The sequence below is a fragment of the Quercus suber genome, unplaced genomic scaffold (genome assembly GCF_002906115.3).
Source record: "Quercus suber isolate HL8 unplaced genomic scaffold, Cork oak 2.0 scaffold_68, whole genome shotgun sequence".
Lineage (NCBI taxonomy): Eukaryota > Viridiplantae > Streptophyta > Magnoliopsida > Fagales > Fagaceae > Quercus > Quercus suber.
This window is the reverse complement of record NW_027069533.1, coordinates 669,543-682,846: the sequence shown is the minus strand read 5'-3', so window position 1 is coordinate 682,846 and position 13,304 is coordinate 669,543. Positions and strand designations below refer to the sequence as shown.

The following is a 13,304-nucleotide window of genomic DNA, read 5'->3' as shown; positions in this document are numbered from 1 at the left end:
GAATATTAAGAGTAATTTGGTTTGGGTGGCTCCGGAGAACTGAACATCACCCATCTTGAGCGCCTTTTGGCATCCAGCATTTCTTCCTTCACCAGCCGAACTGCATTACATGCCAGAGTTTGAAAATTAGATAACTCCATCTTAAACTTAATGTTGATGAACAAAATTAAAATACCAATGTTATGGTCTTCTTAACATACCAAATTCTTCTTCCTCTTCTTCTTATCAAGATAAGCTAGAAGCTCTTCTTGTTGGGCAAGTGACTGCTCTAAAGCCTGAAAAACCAATAATCATCAATATGGAATGGAAACCCTCTAACATTATTAGGTATTATTTAGTATCAATTGCCTAGCATCATCATGGCCATAGTTAGGAACTTAGGATACATTAATTAATGGGAAAACTTTTTTTTTTTTTGGCTAAAGAGGTAGAATTAATGGGAAAACTTAGGTACAATTCCTTAAGTATTGTACATTGAATTCTCCAATTAAACTCAAACATATGGTTGCATTAATGACCAACAAAGCACAAAAATATGTTATCTATTTCAAGAACAATTAAATTCAATGCAACTATGTTTGTATTTAGTTGGGGAATCTAATGAACTGCACCTAAGTTCTACCCGTACTTTTTAATAATATGAATAGCTTGTAAAAGCTATTGAAAAGAGGGACATTGTTTTCACACACTCGTTGATGTACACTTTGTACACACAACATTCTTTTTTTTTTTTTTTTTTTATGTCCACATTTAAAACATGAAATGGTGATGAGTACAAACAATGTACAATAAGGAAAGTGTGAGAATCAATTCCCCTAAAACAACCAGCAAAAAGTATCCATAGCATATCATCAAAAGAAAGAGATAGTCAATACATGTGACTACCAAGTGTTAGACATTAATATCTTAGATATATGATATGCTGAACAAAATATTCCTTGATCTTCAGTTTGGGAGCGTTGACACTCAAATAAATTTAAGGCATGAGAAAGAAGCAAATGAAAACTAAAAACAAATAAATTTAATCCTGGCTGCTAGAACTTGTCGTGTACTCATGTCGCAATAATTTTTTACAAACTCCATTGTTTTGGCAAGCCTTTCCCAAACAGATATAACTCACCTTCTAAACAAATTAATTTAAGTCAACTTGGTGGCAGCTATAAATTTTCATGTAGGAATATTTTTAAATAATGCCTATGACTACTAAAACAAAAAAGAAAACTGTGTCTTAATTGTATTCACTCCTGAAAAGTCTTGAAGCTAGTCAGGTGGAATTTATTTTAACCATTTTGGCAACTCTTTCAATGCCCAAATGATGGGGGGGGGGGGTTGGAAGGGGAGGAGGAGGGAAGTAATTAAGTGAGCATAATTTATAAAAGAAGAAGCTAATGGTCCATTTGGATTGAGGGGGAGGGAAGTAATTAAGTGAGCATAATTTATAAAAGAAGAAGCTAATGGTCCATTTGGATTGAAGGGGAGTAGAGTAAAGTAGATTTGGCCCAAAATTAGCCTATTTTCAGCCAACTCTACTCTACTCCCTTCCACTTCTCCTCCTTCCCCCCTCAATTCAAATGGGCCCTAAGAGAATGTTCAACTTTCAAAACCCTAGAGTGTCTCACATTACACCAAGTGGCATAGCTAAATTTACAGAAATTTTTGTCCAACAACTAAAAGACCTCTGAATAAAAAATTTAAAAAAAAAAAATTTGGATAATGGATACAACTTAATAACCTATCACAGAAATCCTTAAGATAAGTTGTTGGATGAGTTTTGGGTCTAAGAAAATTGAGTTTAATAGAAACTCTTCTATTTAAGAATGCAACCTTGAGATGACCATAAATATGTGCCATCAGTGAAAGGAGAGAACAATGCAATGGTAATTACAATAATGAGAAGCTATAAAGCAAATTTATCTTTTGCAATGAAAATCTGGAATATTATTGGTGCTAATATCCAAGACAACTTTGAAAACTAAAAGTTGGAATGCTCAAAATCTCTCTAAATATCAGTTTGTTCTAAAATAAAAAAGAGGTGCAAAAGAACAAATCAATTTGCAGATTGCATAACGGGACAATTATACAAATTACCAACAAAGATGTCATCCTTGGAAAAATATTAAAGGAAAGGAGGTGGGGATGCTTGCAGCTATAGATCTAAGTGCTAAGGCTTTGAATTACAATCATGTACAAATAAGTGCTTTTTGATTTTTTCATTGTTACCTGTCTTGAGAATCTTAAGAATTATATTTATTTTATGTAAGTGTAAGCAATGCAGTAGTTTCCTCTGTTTCTTAGTGATATTAATTAGGTGTAAAATATATTGTTTATGAACAACTTTGCTCGACTATCTTTAGTTGTATTCACTATTCAGTTGATTATAATAAATATAGTAGATACATATCAATTGTAAATGATACACATAGATTAATTGATAATATCGTTAGGGAGCTACTAAAAGGAGAATTAGCAGGATTATTTGAATTTTTGATAGGCAAGCCTTTGTTTTGCTGCAACATTTAACCAGACGCAAAGGTAGCTAGCGATTAAACGCACTATAAGGGCATAGATTACATTGTTTTTAAAAAAAAAAAAAAAACTTGATTTGGTTTACAGTTTGGTACTAAGGGGCTCTATTTATCTAAGCAGGTTCTCCTTAAAAATTAGTGGAGAACAGTGAAGATTCAACATTAACAGAGGACAGAAGGAAGAAAAATCATACAGGCGATTTCTAAAAAAGAAGAGCAGTAGTTCAAGAAAAGTTTCAGAATCAAATTGAGATGTGGATTCTTTTTCATGAAATAGATTTAAGATCCCATGGAGGAAAATGTTGCTGATTCATAACATGGTTATGCTTTTCTAAGTATTTTTTTCCTAAATATTATTCAAATGTCTTATAGCTGCTGTAATGCAGGTTGTGAAAATGTTGCTATTTTTAACTCATTTTCATCTTAAAGATGTTTTTTTTTATAGGTCATTTTCATTTCAAAAAATTACATGAAATTAGTTACAAAATCCAATCAAGTTTCCATCTGACATGGCAGCACAGGAAATGTAACAAAAAGATTAATATAAAAATAATTACAATGAAAGTAAATTAAATAAAAGAACTTGCGCATAAAGCAGGTTATAGGCTAGTTATTAAATTTAAGGGACTTAGTGGGGCCTCTGTGCTTTGGAACTTCCTAAACATCTGTAACCCATAGATAAAAACTTTAGAGTGCATGTGCATCAAGATACAAATAAAATGAAGTGAAATTTCATCTGTTTCAGATCCCCCAACACCTAGGTATGAAAACAAACAGCGGAATCCACTGGGTGAGTGGCATTTTGAGTCTAGTGTCATAGCAGGAACACATGGAGTTCTGGCCTTCTCTGGGCCATGCATCCATGTAGAAAAAGTGGTGTCAAAAAACCTGCCACTAGAGAATCCAACTTGGACCTCACACTACCAATATAAACTCCTCGCTTCTACATTTAGCCTCACTGGCATCATCAAACAAATGTATGCCAGTGGCAGAAAAACTGTTTTCCAGATGCCTTAAGCCACTCTTGCTCTAGCTGCTGACAGAGACAATTTTTTTTACGACAATATTTTTGTTTTACTACGTAAATTGAGGGGGGGGGGGGGTGTTGAACCTCAGTTCCCAGGCACCACAAGAGGTGTTGGAACCACTGGTTTATCCCTCAAACCCCTATTTACAAGATTAAACAAGAAATCTGCTATACTTACATTTTTTCGGCTAAGAGAGAGCTTTGGGTGCTTGATATGCTCCATTGAAAGTCTAGAAGGGAAAGATCGCTTGTCATGTACATCTTGAGCTGCGTCCATGCCAGAAGAAGAGTTAAGTCCCTGAAAATGACATTTAAAACAAATTAGGGAGTTATCATTGATGAGAAGGACCAAAAGCCATTGGAAAGCTAAAATACTTCAGAGAACAGAGATAACCTAGCACCAATAATAAGATAATTATAGAGGCATATCAACAAAGAAAAAGAAGAACAAAAGAATTATGTTAAAAGATCAAGAAAGACCTTAAGGTACACTGTCTCATCCTCAGGAATTGTCTTCTCATCAGCAAATTGATTGTCAAGTTTTGTTGTACATTTATGATCACCATTTTGAACCATCTGCAAGTCCATATTTTGAAAAAAAAAAAAAAAGGGTTACTAATTCCATTGTAAACTATACAAAGAAATTAATCAAATTGTAAGTAACAGGGAAAAATGAAAAAGAGATTTTTGTTGGTCACCCTCAAGATCTCTGGGTCCTTCCATGGGCCCTTGTCAGAACGCATGCAGCCACCTTTATCAGCACAGGTACAAGTGCCTCCTAGAAACTCAGGCAACTCACTGAAGCAGCAAAACAAACAAATTATTTCAAGTACAAAAAGGAAACCCAAAAAAAAGAATCAAAGAAAAATTCACTCAATTAGAATAGAGTAAGATCAGGAAACAAGATGAGATAGAAGTGCAAAATAGATTACCCATTAAAAACTTACCTAGCATCAATTATTTCAAGCAACTTGCTCTGGAATTTATTGCCTAGAACCTAGTGGATAGTACCATTTACTGATTAGTATATTCCCAAGATCAAAACAAGCAGATTTAGCATATGATGTATCCTTACATGGATCTTTGCTGTAGTCTGAGGATCAAGGAACGACTTTACAGTGCTCCACAACATTCTAAATCCAGCACCAGCATTGATGATGAACATGCGATTCAAGGTCTGCAGTGGGGACAACAATTCACATGGCATCAAGATTCCTGCCATCCACAGTATAAAGACAAGATTCATAGACAAACAAATCAGAAAGAAATTACCTCAGGATAATTGTCACCATCAATCTTCTGAAGGCTCATAAGAAGTTCCCTGGCAGCTTTGTTTAAATTTTTCAGTCCCTGTGGCATTGATTCAAAATTAATATAGTTTCTGTAAAATATTCTATATCTCATTATTTTTGCTTTACGAGATTGGGTTTGTTGGGGGAGGAGGGGGCACCCAAAGCAATTCAAATTCACTAAAAGACTTTCTAGCACACTGTGCAGTGTGAACACTATTTCAACTTTTGGCACCTTTTAAAGAGTGACATTTCATTTTTCCAAAGATCCATGATGATTACATTTCAGTTTATATTTTTATGCAAGATTACAGTTATCTAATTTTCCCATAGTAGTGATTATTGTTCTCACATACCACTCCTTGCACATCCAGGATGGTTGTACTTTGATCAATGTGCTTCTTTGCTGCAATTGAACAAGCTGGGAATTTTACGGCAAATGTCTTCTCAAACTCCTTTACGTGGTATTTCAAATATCGTTCCATGGTTGTGACTTGCAACAGCTTCGTAGAATCTACTTGGCCTAATCTCTCGATGTAAACAGGTCGCCCATCCTTATCCACTCCATGATTCCCATGCGGATAGTATTCCAGGACTTCATTGACTTCCTTAAATTCAAATTCCTTTAAAAAAAGGAGAAAGAAGAAAAAAAAAGGAAAAGCAGCTAAGCAAGAGGGGCACACTGTTGGGAAATTAAAATCCTTCAAAGATTAAAAAATAATAATAATAATAATAATAGAGAAAAAGGGAAAGCAAAGAAATAATATGAAATTTTAAAGCATTTCTAGCCCCAGCCACCCATTTCTACAATATATACCTCCATAACAGTGTCAGCACCATATTCCTTCCTCCACTGGAGCATGTCAGACCACATTTGCTTTGTTTTCTCCACATCAAATTTCCTGGCCTTCAAGAATCTGTAGTATCAAACGAAAAGTTTTCAAATTACTTGACAAAAGAATAAAATGAAAATTTTGTAGTTTACTCTAAAAGAAGTACAGTAATTATGTTCATCTCCTCTTTCGCAGAATCAATCTTCATAAACTGTGCAACACATGCCACTTACCAAATTACCATCAATTGTACTCAAACATTAACTAAAGTGTTTAATCTTCTAGCTACAGTTTCAATTAATTTCAGAGCATTAACGTAAGTGTGAGCTTAAAAAGAAAAAGATATAAGGATACTTTTCTAATCTGATAGAAATACACACACACACACACACACAATCTGTATGACTGTATCCACCTTTTCCATTAAGAGAACAGTTTCCCTTTTTCTATGCTTTTTTATAAACAGGTTATTTTATCCAAGGCCAATTTCATCCACAAAATTCATGATGGAAACAAGAAAACAAAAAAGTAACCTGAGCATCATATGATAATCATCGTGCTTTGTAGGCAGTAGCTCCTCCAATATAAGTGCTTGACGGAAAGCATCCACAGCCTGCAACTCCTCTGCATCATGTACGTCCTCAATTTCAACAGATATCACTTTACTACTTCTCCTACCCTTTCTTGTCAAAGAATTCCTGAACTTGGCAGAGGCATTGATTGCTTTCTTCTTCAAAGCTGCAATTCTATTCTTCTTCTCATGGTCCAAGTTCTCAGCATCAGATCTTTCAATGGCTGTACGTAAACATGTGATCATGATATAAATATATATAAACATCACATATGAGTTAGCATAAATTGTAAAAAAAAAAAAAAAAAAATTAAGGTTTTCCTATCATTGCTATTTTCGTTAAGAGCTGCCAAAGCATATTAATATACATGTTTTTGGGCAATTTTATTAGAATTCCATATACTCATTACTATTCTTCAGCAGATACATACTGAATTTTTTACAATAAATCTAGAGACAATATTTTTTACAATTGATGACATGACCTTGATAAAATTATCAATTGTCCCAAAAGCTTAAACTATTAGGAAATGATGAATTTAATCATTTAAATTGCCCTTAGTAAGTGGGACCTGACACATGGGAAATTTTTTAAAATGGAAGGTAAGAAGAAGACATGGTTTGAACCTAGGATCTCCTACCTTGATACAATGATAAATTACTAATTGTTTCAAAAGCTTAAGCTATTAAACATTGGTGAATTTAATCATTTAATCTAACGGGCCTGTTGTGATTGGTTCATAATAAAGTAGTGTCACAATAGGCCATGCCAGCAATTGTGAAAAATATAGCGTTTGCAACATTTATTTATTTATTTTTTTAAGGTCAATAATGTGCAATCATGGGAACAACACAAGGTATTAACATTAAAAAATAAGACAGAGATACATATGAAAAGATTGAATAGAATTGGATAACCTGGTTTGGGAGAAATTGATCCAGACATGGTGACACTCATTTGGTAATTTGTGTGATCGGCTGTGATAGATGGCAAAAAAAAAAAAAAAAAAAAAACCCTTACCTCAAAAAAAAAAAAAAAAAAAAAATCCGAAACCCTAAATTTACAGGGAGAGAGAGAGAGAGAGAAAATAATTTTTACCTTTGAACAAGGAAAGGGAGGTTTTGTGGGGAAAGGGAAATAAGTAAAGCATAAAAGAAGAGGAGTAATTGTGAGGATGGGAACGTCCATAGAAATTTGCGGAGAGAAAGAGAGAGAGAGAATATGCTCTCTCGACCCAGTCTCGACCTCAACGCCATTTGGTTGTAATCTAAAAATTGGTATTGAGCTATAATATACAGAGAGAGACAGAGAGAGATGTACCGACATGCGAGGCCGTTCCATTCAAATCCTAACGGATCATCTAACAGCCCTTTCAACGTCTCTATTCCGTTTCCCGCCCAAATTCTGTCTGTCTCTTCTGTTCTCATATTTCTTTTAATTCAATTATTAGCAAACAGTGTTAAATACCCTAATTTAATTCAATAATCTCTATTTTTAATTAGAATTTAGAAAATTAGATATAATTTTAGAAAATGTCAAAAATACTCTTCATTTTATTAAATAATTCTTATTTTTAAAAAATAAAAAATGGGGTTAAAATTGTTATTCAACAAAATTTAAAAAAAAAAAAAAAACCCTATTGGAGAAATTTTTTTCCTGAAAATTAGCGCACACTCTATTTATATATATTTTACGCACGTTTAATACATTTTTTATTTCTTCTAAAACTAGCACATACTAGACTTAACATTTTACTCCATTTCAAATCCTAAATTTTAGTTTTTTTGAAAATTTCATCCTATATAACCTCGTTAATAATAGATAAATTTAAATTGAAAAATTATATTAAACTTAACAAAAAAAAAAAGTTTCTTTGCATGTGCGGAGTGCGTGTGATGAGACTAGTATGTATTATGTATTATTTAAGTAAGTTATAAAACTCATTAAAAATGTCACGTGACTATAAGTACATGCATATAGATTTTTTAGTCATCGTATGGTGGGTTACATAAAAATTCTTGTAATTCAAGTGGGCATAAAAACATTTTCCTAATTGAATTAAGGGTCAATTTTGGATTTTTTTTTAATTTTACATTTTGAGGATAAAAAGGAAATATATTAACATAAAAAATAAGCTTTTAATTTTTAGGTATGATTTTATATTAAAAGTAACCTTTTGTTTTTATTTAATTTAGATTATATACTTAATACTTAAAATTTCATATAATTCTTGGTTAAATAGTAAAAGAAGGTTGGATCACTAAAAAATTACGCGGGATTTTGTGAATATTTGTAGAATTTTTTTTTTCTATTTTGGTTATAATTTTAATATATTTGATTTGAATGGTTGTAAATTATTTTTTTCTATAGGTTGTCTTAAATTGTACTAATTTGGGCATAAAATATAGCGGCTAGCTAGTTGGCTAGCTAGTTTTAAATTTGAATCATTTTTATTCGACACCGAGAATGATCTAGAATCGAACTCAACTCAACTCATTGTCAAGCAAGACACTTTTTAACATATTTAATTCTTGTTTAGTCAACTCACATATTACCAATATTTGCGTTGTCATGATATTAGTTATAGACTTGATTGTAACATGATGAGGACACTGAGTAAGGCACAAAGTTTTTAAAATTGAGATGCTACCGATGATCGATGGAAAGGTTTCATGGATTGAATCAAGGATAGTAAAATCCTGTTATTAAATCAAGAGGGAAGAAAAAAAAAAATGATAGCAAATTTCTATTAGGAGTATGCATTGGTCGGGTTGGATTGGGTTGAGGGGTTTTTTCAACTTAATCCCTCAACCCACCATGGTGGGTTAAAAAAAATCCAACTCAGCCCACATGGATTGAGTTGGACCCATGTAAATTGGACAAATTTTTTTTTTTTTTAATTACTATTACTAATATTAAACGGAGAATTAGAACATCACTACAAATAAATGCAAATTTATAACCAAATAATCCTGAACATAACACCAAACCAATATACAAACTATATGAGGAGAACTTAAGAGTACAGGTTTTATTTAGGAAGATGGGTAAAAAAGAAAATAACAAAATTGCATAATAATTTTTTAAATTTTAAATATATATTAAATATAGGTGAGTTGGGTCAGGTTAGATGGATTTGTGAGTCTTATGACCCGAACCCAACCTGACATACTGTAAAAACGAATTTCACAACCCAACCCAACCCACCCCACCAACCCCTAAAAACTGGCCTAACCCAATAGTTTGGGTTGGATCAAATCTGTTTTGGTAGGTAGGCTACATGCCCCTACTTTCTATGCTAAATAATCATTAGATCCAAAAGAAAGTGATTCTGAGTTCCTTGCTACTCGAATGAGATTCTAATTATTTTGGGAAAGTTCTCATAGGATTGTGCGATCCTACAATTTGGACTGCAGTCTTAAGTTTTAACAACTGTGGCATGCGTAGAGAAAATAGTGCAGTCTATATTGGAATTTCAATCAATCCATCAATAGAACCAAAATAATTAGAATCTATCACCAATAAACTTATTCCTGTCTTGGTGGGACTCTCAAACCACCAATATGGGCTTTAGATAAAGTTGCATTACTTGCCATCGAGTTGGTTAGTCAGTCAGGCATGCTTGCTCAAACAAGGCATTTATGGAATGGTAAACTAGGCCTCATTTCTCTATAGGGCTCAACAGTTGATATAAATGGTCAAAGTGCCTGTTGAGTAATCGTGCAAAAAGAACATGCTGAAATAAATTCACATGGAGCATAAGTGACTACAACAACACAAGCATGCATTTAAAAAGCATCTCAAATTCTCTCAATATCTAGGATCCTTCCCCCACCCCAGGCCTCCCCAAGTGACCTGACCTAAGAATCCAGAGAGAAAATCTGCAGTTCTTCCATTTTTCAGTCAGAATCAGAATCAGGATTCAAAGAGGATCTCACTGTCCTGCGCCTATTTTCATGATTACCATCATCCTCCGCATCTGCATCTTCTTTCTTCTCAATAAGAATACCTGTACAATGATAGTTGAGATAATATTGTGACAAGCTAAGAAATGCGAAACACACTGGACAAAAGCATTACCTTTCTTTATTAGTAGGGCCTCAAGCGTCTTTGTGGGAAAATCATCTTTTCCTCCCAGATCTTGAAACCCAACCAGCCTATCTACTGCAATTCCTTTTCTGAAAGTAAACATTGTGACAATAATCAAATGATGCAAAAATGCAGCATAATCTGAAGGTCATGAAATAAACATGAGGCATATTAGCACTGATAACCTTAGGCTAATGATCAAGTTATGCTTGTCTGGGCTACATCCAGGCAAATACCGCCAATTATATGTCATTATCATTATAAAATTAAAAAAAGAAAAAAGAAAAAAGAAGAAGAAGTCCAGAATCTTATGAGAGCTCTCTTTTCACAACTTCCTACTTCTTTTGGTCTCCTACTGTCTTTAGGTACAGTACTGATATGCCAATACAAAAATTGATGAATTATAACAATTAAAGGACAGCAAATATGGCCTTACCTGAAAAGAATGACACATGGCAAGGTCTTGACTCCTAGTTTAGCAACAAAGAAGGGTGCATTCTGCATTTCATTTTCAATAATGTATTCAATTTCATCTTGAATGATCAAAGTTTAGCAATAAATGAATCCCCAAATTCTGATATTGCAATCAGATATGCTCAAATTGAGTAAAATACCAAAAGATTTATCTATTGAATCATATTAACTGAAAAACTCATGTATACTGACCTCTGCATCCAACTTGATGAACTTTGTATCAACATGCTTTAGTGCAAGGGTTTTCAAATGCTTATCCACGATCCTAACAAAACCCATTTGACATTAACACCAAAAATTTGGTAATTCAGACATTCATGTGTGTACATGAGAGAGAGAGAGAGAGAGAGAGAAAGATTAAAGTAAATGCTTTACTTGCAGCGATAGAACTCCCGATGGTAGAAATGACAAATCACTTTTTCACTACCAGTAACTTCACCCAAGAAATCCCCCTCAGTAACCTCCCTGTATTCTCCATGCCCTTGCTTCTTTAATGCTTCTCGCTTCTCAGCTTCTTTCTATTCAAATAAATCCTATCATAAATATAGAATGCTTACTCCATATCTATACATCATAATGCATCTATGTCAGTTCCGGGGGAAATAAAATTCAAAATTCTAACCTTGAGAGCTGCGATCCTATCGGCATGCAATTTTTCCAGCTCAGGATCCTAATATCACCAATGCAAGTACACCTTATAAATAGAAACAATTGCATTAATATGCTAGATGCATGAATTATTATATAACTTACGTCCATCAACTCATCAAGGTCGACCTCCTGGTTGACAGAACTTGATGCCTGTGACTTCCCTTGAGCAAGCACTTCCTGTAAGATTATTTAAGTACACATGAGACAACATAACAATTGGCAACCGAAGCTACGTTGCTCGCTAACTGTAAGAATCAAACACTACATTCTTAAATCATGCTATTAGTCATTCTAAATCACAAGGAAAATATTATTTAACCTGGCAAACACATTCTTTAATATTAACTAAACTACTTATAGCCCACTTCAACCTGAAACAATCATAGAACATTGAAATGTTAAAAAACCCAAATGGATAGATATACTTCTTGACTTACGAGGACCGCATAAAGATCTTTACATTCTGCTAAGCAACAGTATAATATAGGGTGACATACAAAAAGTCCAAAGGAATCAATTGTTCATCAAAAAAACAAATGGGCAGTTAATTTAAAGACTAAGATCTAACATTGCAATCGGAAACAGACACGTAGAAAGAAAAGTAGCATTCTTGTGTTTCCAATGGAGCGTCAAGGATTCCTTTGCTTCTTAAATTCTAGATTGAAAAGCTATTATTAGAGAATTGGTGAGCTAGACAGGGCAAGCTAAGATTTTTATACAACTCCCTTAAATTATTTTGGGAACTTTAACAGGCTTAATTCCCATAATTGTAAAACAATAAAGATACTTGATGCTTTTACTTGATCATGTGAATTCAAAGACTTCTAGCCTGTTGAAATAAATTTGTCAAAAAAAAAAAAACCCAACAAAGTACAAATACAAATACAACAATAACAGAACAAAGATGGATCTGATGAAAAAAAAAAAAATTGCAAAGTGAATTGAAGAGGAGAACACACACACACACACACACCTTTTGATAATCACGAGCAGCGGCGGCCATAACATTTCCAAATGCTAAGTTACTCAGAGTCGATTTCACTGAATCCGGATCCATCTCGCTATTTTTTTTTTTCTCTCACTCTCTCTTTCTGAAAGATTTTTAAAAAGCATATCAGAATTGAGATCAGAGAAGTGTGAGATCTTAGCATTATAAACATATTTTTGGAATTTGTTTTGAATGGAACTATATGAAAAGAAAAAAAGTTAAGAACTTTTGAGATCTGGAAATGGAAGACTCTACCTTTAGTTGGTGAAACAGTTTTTTCTTTCTCCCGGGGCTTCTTCTTCAGCTTCACTGCTTTCAAATTTCGAAGAGAAGAGAGAATTGGGAATTGGGAACCTGAAAACCACACAACCACCCAAAAAACAAAACGGTGCGTTTTTTTTTTTTTTTTGGTTGAGAAATTTCGGAATACTGAGGGGGAATTGAGAAAAACAAAACCTGGGTCTGGGCCGAAGTTTGAAGTCCGAACCATTTCAACGTAATGTAAAGGCCCAGGATCAGGCCCAGGGTTTCCCTATCTTGGCTTTGGAAAATTTTATTCAGAGAGAAATAATGAAATAATGAAGTCTATAGACGCAACATATTTCACAACATATTTGCAAGACTGTTTGAGCTCTTCAAGGTGGTAATTTGTTAATGGTAGATAATAAAGTAATTTTAGTGGTGGGTTCATATCAATGATAATTTGTCAACTAAGCATTTGTGAAATTTATTGTGAATAGTTTGCCAAAGTTGTTCACATACAGAAACTAAGAACCAAGCCTAATACTTGTTAAGCAAAACATCCCACAACACAATCTTGGTACGATTGATGGAAATAGAATCAATGTAGAAGATT

General features: G+C 33.6%; 2 protein-coding genes across 3 annotated transcripts in view; both read right to left on the bottom strand.

Moving 5' to 3' along the window:
- The window catches only part of LOC112029426 (phosphatidylinositol/phosphatidylcholine transfer protein SFH12-like), a 9,558-nt gene extending 1,928 nt beyond the window's left edge, over positions 1–7,630 (bottom strand). The window contains exons 1-11 of one of the 2 annotated variants that reach the window (XM_065773025.1): positions 7,567–7,630; positions 7,164–7,223; positions 6,208–6,469; positions 5,659–5,758; positions 5,198–5,464; positions 4,825–4,902; positions 4,628–4,729; positions 4,500–4,549; positions 4,251–4,350; positions 4,033–4,128; positions 3,731–3,850 (exon numbers count right to left, since the gene is read on the bottom strand). In XM_065773025.1, coding sequence (XP_065629097.1) covers positions 3,731–3,850; positions 4,033–4,128; positions 4,251–4,350; positions 4,500–4,549; positions 4,628–4,729; positions 4,825–4,902; positions 5,198–5,464; positions 5,659–5,758; positions 6,208–6,469; positions 7,164–7,203 — 1,215 coding nt within the window. In that variant the 5' untranslated portion in view covers positions 7,204–7,223; positions 7,567–7,630. Of the gene's footprint in view, positions 1–3,730; positions 3,851–4,032; positions 4,129–4,250; positions 4,351–4,499; positions 4,550–4,627; positions 4,730–4,824; positions 4,903–5,197; positions 5,465–5,658; positions 5,759–6,207; positions 6,470–7,163; positions 7,224–7,344; positions 7,504–7,566 lie in introns of those variants that run through there. The other variant, XM_065773024.1, reaches the window with a different exon arrangement.
- A 2,254-nt stretch (positions 7,631–9,884) lies between these two features.
- LOC112029425 (thioredoxin domain-containing protein PLP3B) lies at positions 9,885–12,859 on the bottom strand. Its single transcript, XM_024062106.2, has 9 exons — positions 12,704–12,859; positions 12,434–12,551; positions 11,563–11,637; positions 11,432–11,479; positions 11,185–11,327; positions 11,002–11,074; positions 10,772–10,833; positions 10,327–10,424; positions 9,885–10,255 (listed from the first exon to the last, which is right to left on the bottom strand). The coding sequence occupies exons 2-9, from the start codon at positions 12,515–12,517 to the stop codon at positions 10,146–10,148; spliced, it is 693 nt and encodes a 230-aa protein (XP_023917874.1). The 5' UTR covers positions 12,518–12,551; positions 12,704–12,859; the 3' UTR covers positions 9,885–10,145.
- Between the last annotated feature and the right edge of the window lie 445 nt (positions 12,860–13,304).

Excerpts from the sequence above, each read along its gene's own strand:
- LOC112029425 (XM_024062106.2), bottom strand. The coding sequence starts at position 12,517 with ATGGATCCGGATTCAGTGAAATCGACTCTGAGTAACTTAGCATTTGGA. Across the intron at positions 11,328-11,431 it reads ATAGGATCGCAGCTCTCAAG|AAAGAAGCTGAGAAGCGAGA; the intron begins GTTAGAATTTTG and ends TTATTTGAATAG. Across the intron at positions 11,075-11,184 it reads CGGGAGTTCTATCGCTGCAA|GATCGTGGATAAGCATTTGA; the intron begins GTAAAGCATTTA and ends GGGTTTTGTTAG.